At 36.3% G+C, this 7500-nt stretch overlaps 1 protein-coding gene across 3 annotated transcripts in view; it reads left to right on the top strand.

Annotated features, from left to right (window-relative positions):
• LOC122266339 (BUB3-interacting and GLEBS motif-containing protein ZNF207) overlaps window positions 1-7500 on the top strand; it is a 19905-nt gene that overhangs the window by 299 nt on the left and 12106 nt on the right. For all 3 annotated transcript variants that reach the window (XM_043036031.2, XM_043036030.2, XM_043036028.2), the window contains exons 2-4: window positions 3559-3685; window positions 4196-4666; window positions 5721-5924. In XM_043036031.2, the coding sequence (XP_042891965.1) occupies window positions 3559-3685; window positions 4196-4666; window positions 5721-5924 (802 nt within the window). The remainder of the gene's footprint in view (window positions 1-3558; window positions 3686-4195; window positions 4667-5720; window positions 5925-7500) is intronic.

The following is a 7500-nucleotide window of genomic DNA, read 5'->3' as shown; positions in this document are numbered from 1 at the left end:
TATTTTTCTAGGTCTTGGGGTCCTTTAAGTCCCCAAGCCGTTGAAATGATTGAAGTATCGCAAAGAAAAGTGGAATTTCCCGACCTGCGTGTACTTAGAGGTCTGTACGGCTGTGTGTGTGTGTCTGCGTTCTGTATGAGTGTATGTATGCGTGTACGTCCGTGTGGATGTTTGTTCTATTTTTATTCGTGGAGATGCACCATTTCAGCTCCACATGGACTGAATTGCACCACATTTTCCACATATTCCGATGGATAGTTGATCCACCTTTTTTCCAATAGAATATTTTATGGTTGAGCTTTTATTTGTTTTATCTCTAAAACGAAGAAAGAAATGCAGATAGGGAGGGATTTCAGCTCCTGTTTGTAAGCTGTTTGTAAACATTGTTCAAGGAGAATGTGGCCATTTATTTGTTTATTCTTTTCAGGATACATACTTGTCGGAATTGCTTTAGTATTTTGAGGCAAGGGAAATCAATATTATTATTATTCTTTAGACAAATGGAATTCAGGAAAATACTGTTGTAAAATCTTTCCTATTAGAGATCACAATTCCTTTTATTTGAGGAATTGTAGGCCAGTGCTTGAAAGGTACATAAGCAAATATGTTTATTTTGTGGATCAGCTGATCATCAAAGGCAAATTAGGACTTCACAGAGTAAAAAAAGCAGATGGCAGTTTAATTGGACAATTATCATCATAGGATTACATGATAAGCCTCCATTGGAAACATTAACTGATATCATTTTTAGACAGCTATCTAGAAAAATGAGAGGTTGGCTGCATGAAATATGCCACAAACATTTACTCAGAAATAATGCAGATTGGTCTTTTTTGTGGGCATATTTCCACGGAGATTGTAACGCAATAACTAGTAGTGTTTACCTTTACTGCTGCGTGATAGGTAAATATTTGTGTTATTGCAATGATTAAGCCAGATTTATAGTGACTGCTTCCCTTAGGTGCTGTCGGAACAAATTGAATATAAAACCTATAGCTTCCGAGTTAATCCCTGTCTATATCCAACAGGCTTTGGGGAATCAGGGTTGTGATGTTGGGGGAGCCACAATTACTGTTAAAAGGGATGTATTTCTGGCCACTGCAGAATATAGGTGTAAAAGATATGGTTACATCTATACCTGCCACCGGTGCCGTGACATGAAGCTATTTTTGGTGGGAGATCTTCTTGCGTGGTTTTTGGGACAATTTTCACATACAAAATCCTAACCCGATGATCTTGCTTAACCATACCTAGTTTTGAGGTTATCCATAATCAAGGATTAAGAAATATTGAAACAGGAAAATGCTGTGATTGGCCAGCTGATCCAAGGATTTTCCTCACTGGTTGTCTGTGATCGAGCTGAACTGGCTCTTTTCCAAACAAGGGCACATCAGGTAGAACAAAAACAGTGAGTCAATTGTCTATCAATGCAAGGCGAAGGGTTGATTGAATTATTACAATTATTATATTTCTATATCAAATAACTTGCTAAATTTTTGCAAGAAATGTCATAATGACTTTTGTATTTATTTTATGATCTAGTAATACTGAAATTTTAAGATTTGAATGCAACCTTTAAACTTTTTGTTGTCCATAAAAAATATGCTGAGCTGATTGTATGTATCCACTATCCATAGAGGATCACAACATAATGTAACAGGAATGATATTGGCAGTCATTTTGTAGTGGGTGCCAGGTCAGATGAAACCAGGCCACAATTTCTTTTGTGAATATGTGTATGAGAGCGCTTGTCTGTATGCATGTGAGCAAGTGTAGGCTTATGTAGGTTAATGCTTTAATTATACTTTTAAATTACAAGTATTTTGATCTGGAGTATGTATAGAACCCACACCAGTAATGCGTTGACTCCCTGTTGAGGTCTTGATTTTTGGCAAGGTAACATTTATGGCAAGATAATGCTGCAACAGATTCTCTAGTTATAAAAATACTGGATATGCTTTGCCAAACTCACCAGTAGTAAGATTTTTCTTGGGTCTGTCAGGACTGACCAGTATTCCGCAAGGTTCACTCTCCACTGCCAAGAGACCAGCTGTTAAAAATGTACCAGAATAGAGAATAGGGAATATACAAGGAAGGGAAACCTAGGAACTCTTAACTCGTAGATGATTTAGTCCTATTAAAATGATTAGTTTTTGCTGTGTTATCTGTTGATACACCTTTTGGCACCCACAGTTTTGGTGTTATTTTACCATACTATTCTCATATGACTGTAGGCAGGCTGAGAATTGGTAAAAAAAAATCCATTTTCTTCACAAGTAGTGACTATTATCTTTTTTTACAAGTATGACAGAATTTTCTTGTCAGTCCATTTGACTATGACTATAGTTAGAATTTATGAATGATGTGGCACCTACAAGCTTGTATCTCAACATGAGGTAGGAATTGGTTCATGCCTGACTCGGTGTCTATTATGCTGCCAATATTAGGTAACATTAAAGATTGAGTGCCCCTAGTATGACATACTGGTATTGCCAATCAAAGGTTTTGTTAATGTATTGTCACCAGGGAGTCTGGGGTAAGCTAACCTTTCCTATTTACCCAATTCATTAAGAAGAATTGAGAAAGTTTTCATTTCTATTACTTTTATCATATTTCTGTTTTTATTGATATAGTTATTGTAATTTTTGTTATTATTCTTAACCCAATCCCAACGGGCCCGGCGAGTGGCAACCCCCTTTGCCGGGCCTATGCAATATTGCATCGGGAACATCACACTGGTGTGTCGCCCCAATCATTGGGCTTTTTGCTGTGTCACACTGGTGTGACACACCGTCATCATTATTATTGTTATTATTATTATTATGATAATAATAATGATGATGATAATAATAATAATAATAATAATAATAATAATAATAATAATAATAATAATTGTTATTATTATCATTATTGTTATTGTTATTGTTATCATTATTGTTATTATTGTTGTTGTTATTGTTATCATTATCATCATTATTATTGTTATTGTTATTGTTAATATTATTATTATTATTATTATTATTATTATTATTGCTATTGCTATTATTATTATTGTTATTGTTATTATTATTATTATTATTATTGTTAATGTTATTGTTATATTTATTGTTATTGTTATTGTTATTGTTATTTGTATTTGTATTACGGTTATTATCATTGTTAATCATACTAATGACAATGAGATCGATAACACATATAACAGTGATTTAAGAACATTTACCAAAGTCTCTGGAATAGGGTAGATAGGAATATCTGATGGGCCCAATAATTAACTTCATTGTGATTAAACCCTCCTCTGTCTAAAACCCCCCTATGTCAAGGCATCAAAGGGTAAATAACATAATATACAGAAGGTAAAGGGATGCAGTTCTGATTAAGGTCCATCAGTAAACAATGATATTTGGCAGGATGAAAACATGGCCATGAGAGGAAATAGCTATAGATAGAGATTGTACACTTTTGAACAATTTAAGAAGGAGGAGGTGTATATCCATAGTTTAATTACAAGTGCAAAACCTATCTGAATACCCTAATTTTCAACAACTGTTTCCATTTCAGGTATTGCAATCGTGAGTTTGATGATGAAAAGATTTTGATACAACACCAAAAAGCGAAACACTTTAAATGCCATATATGTCATAAAAAGCTTTATACTGGCCCTGGGCTTTCCATCCATTGTATGCAGGTAAGTGCCCTCGTGTTCATGTTTATTTTGTATTCTAGTTCTGAGAGTTGGTGTCTGATAGTTATAGTTCTCATTCGTATTTGTGTTTGGATTATTGTGTTCTCTTCTTTGTTCCTGCAGAACTAGCTGTGAAATATCCTATTTTTTTCAGTCCTTAACCCATTCACGACATTTGTGGCATATCACATCAGAATATTTCTGACACTACGGACCTTATCTGTAATGTCAGATATAGTTCGCCGTATATACATATTAAACATAGTTATGTTTGTATATACTCACTGAAGTTGCATTTGTATGTTTATATTTTTTTGGGCTTGGTCAAGAAAAGAAATGGTGTTCAGTGTGGCCTCGCCCCTCGAGAAATCACTATGCGGGAAGCTGCGGGCAGGCGGAAAATTCAGCTAATATATCCCGTCGTGAGTGGGTTAAACTTGTAGGACTCCAAATTGCTCTCCTAATCCTTCCCATCTTGGGGCATTGTAAGCACATGATCTTAATCTTCCACAGGTCCATAAGGAAACGATAGACAAAGTTCCCAATGCACTTCCTAATAGAAATAATATAGAGATTGAAATATATGGAATGGAGGGGATCCCAGAAGAAGATGTAAAGGAGCACGAGAGACAGAGAGCAGGCAGAACGGGCAGCGGGGGCAAGCGTCAAGATGAGGATGACGATGACGACTCTCAGTCGAGCCTTCCAGGCCAGTCAAACCCACCGCCTCCTAATATGCCTCCTCAGGGACCACCAGGACCCATGGCACCCATGGGCCCTATGATGGGGCCAGGTGGTCCCATGATGCCAATGATGGGTCACATGGGCCCAATGAGTCACATGCCCCCATACATGAGTGGCCCAGGCATGATGGGACCAATGGGCCCAATGGGTCCCATGCCTCCCCCAGGAGCACCGCCTGCCAACAGTGCACCAAACACCTCACAACCACCAAGCAAACCTCTCTTTCCATCAGCGGCACAGGTATGACATTTCCCCCCCAATGAATTTCAACAATGTCCATATTGGCCAAGTTATTTATGAATGCAGGGACATATCACTCAGTAACTCTTTTTATCAGCTTATTAATAACTTTTAATGAATATGTATTCTTATTATGTGGTTGAATTTCATTTGCAGCTATACCAATTTTCTCCACTTTCAAGAAAAGAATACATGCATTATTTAACTTTTACTTGTTTCTGATCACACATGGCCTTGATCATGTAATTCTGTCTTCCTATTTACCAGTTATCTATAAGGGACACTCATGGTGTTAAAAGTATGGCAGCACTGTGTGTATTATTAGTTGTTTTTTGGGGAAAAGCATATATTTGTATAAGAAAAAAAAAATGTTTAGGTTCTTCAGTTATTGCAGTGTCTCAGTGAAAGACATTTGCTGCTTAAGAAGTAGAAAATGGTTTATATAGGATCTCTACAGATGCTAACAAATATCTAACAATTAGTGCATAATTCTCAGTTTCACATTGGTATCCACAGATTCAAGCTACTTCCATTTCTGGATCTCTTAATTGCATATGCAACACAAAGCACTCTATACCATGTCTGAAGCCTGTTGAATACTGAAGGGGAAGGATCAGCACATTAGTAGTGTGCATGCCATAATTTCTTTAATCTTTTGTGCTTTTGAGTGTTAGTCTTATAACATTAGCGATTATTTTGAGATTCTGAGATGGTTATCTGGTTGCTGAAGTTTATGGATTGCATCAAATGTTTATTAGATTGAAAGTTTGTCCCAGCTTTATTTTTATTGATATCTTTATGTGTAGTGTTGTAATTTATATTTCTTGTCTGGTTTGCTTCATGGATGTTATCCTTATAGATCTTTTGCTCTGTGGTTCATCATTTGTCCATGGAAAGGAATTCTTCCCTTTTTCTTTACTGGAAAGTAGAAGAGGAAGATCAGAATATATGTCTTAGATTCCTCGAAGTCTCGCCATCTGATAAGCAGGTTGTTGTGGCAAAGGAGCAACACTAAGGATCAGCATGGGATTCTGTACTGTAATTTTCTTTTCAGCATACAACAACAGCCAACAGCCAAATTGGTCCAGTCAAACCAGCATTTCCAGCCTACAGTCAAGCGAATGGTCAGTCGGCACCCAGTAACCAAGTGTCAAGTGGCAACACTGGAATGCAGGAGAAGGAGTCTAAGAAACCTGCGCTGATCACCACAGTGTCTGCCAATTCCCGCATCATTCACCCAGAGGAGGACATATCTCTGGTATGTGGGGGGAGATGCGATCTGAAGCTGTTCTCACGGTGACGCTTACCTTCTCTAGTTAGCCTAAAGCCAGTATTTATTTTTATCTTACTTCTTAGGGGTATAGTTTGTGTGTTCTGCTATGTACTAACTTAAAATCAATCAGGTAAGAAAGAAAAGATAATTGTCGTGTAACTGGTTGTAAATTACTTAACATGGGTGCAGCAAGGAAAACTGCTTTCTTGCCTGATCATTTTTGTGCTGCTGCTATTGCACGTTCTAATGATTTTGTATTGTTCTCACTAATGCCTCAATTCAACTATAGCACATGAGTGAGAGTGGTTAAAGCATTATGTTGTTGATTTTTATTGCATTTGTTTTATTAAGTAAGAAGCACATTATTGTGGTTGATTAAATGTCCATAAAGTGTGTAATGAATTAAGGCCTGTGTGAGTTGTTTGTGGGGTGTTTGTTGATTAGATTCTGATTGCCAAGTTTGGGAAGTTGTAATCACTTTACAAAATTGTCTTTAAACTTCTGATGAGGCATATAAAGAACATTTTTACAGTATACAATCACTTTTATAGATTCAAGGCTAGGAGGATAGGAATTCAACTATATGATGTTCATTTTAACACCCAGAAAATTCATACATTATTTTTATTTGTTAGCTGTTTACCCCTTTAGTTTGACCCTTCAGCTTTATAAATATCCCTCTAGTATTTTAGCTGAATGACCATTTGAGTTGCTAATTGTTACTAATATGCATTTAAGTGTAGGTGGCAGTTTAGACACGCTCAAACAATCTCGGTTCACATGCAAATTCATATTATCAGTTCTTTTCCATTTGTGCAGATTTTTCAAAACCCATCTACTAGTTTTGAGTAGCTTATATTTTTCTTTTTGGATGGTTTGATTTTTTTTCTCTCTCACGCTCCATTTTTTTTAAAGTTCAGAAAAGATTAAAAAAAGATGGGCAGCATTTCATTTATTGCTCTTAAGTTGCCTATGCTGTCTTTGGTAATAATAATAGTACTTTGTCATCAAGGGGGTTACATTCTCTCAGCTTGGTGCATGTGTGGCACAGCTGTTATCATTGTCTAGGGGAGGAGGTCCCAAAGCATTACTTAAAGCTGGGCGAGGGAGTAGATTCCCGGTAGGGCAGTATCGTGTCTCGGAAGCATTTACTTGATGTTTTCATTTCTTGCTTTAGAGAAGTAATACCATGTAGAAGATAGATATTTCTAGATGTTATTTTTTTCCCCTTTGCAAACTAGGTTTAGTTTGAGTTTCATGATGTGTTTTCTCTAATCACTAACCTATCAGGATGAGTGAGCGAGAGTTGATGCATGGGTGTTTTCATATTGATTAGGAAGGAGACAAGACTTTCTAAATAATAAAATGTTCAAAAACAGTCATAATTGTTACAACTGACATTTTGATTAGTTGCACTGGTTACAATATAGATGTAGTGTTTAAAATAATGATGATAATGATAATAACGATACTATATTAAAGACAGAAGAGATATAAATTTAAGAAAGATAGTTACAGGATTCTAAAAGTGTATGGTTTGCATTAACCAAGATAGAAAAAG

The sequence above is a fragment of the Penaeus japonicus genome, unplaced genomic scaffold (genome assembly GCF_977035675.1).
Source record: "Penaeus japonicus unplaced genomic scaffold, GWHDUDI00000001_assembly GWHDUDI00000021, whole genome shotgun sequence".
Taxonomy (NCBI): domain Eukaryota; kingdom Metazoa; phylum Arthropoda; class Malacostraca; order Decapoda; family Penaeidae; genus Penaeus; species Penaeus japonicus.
Note: the sequence above shows the minus strand (reverse complement) of the source record. Positions and strands in the feature narration are given on the sequence as shown.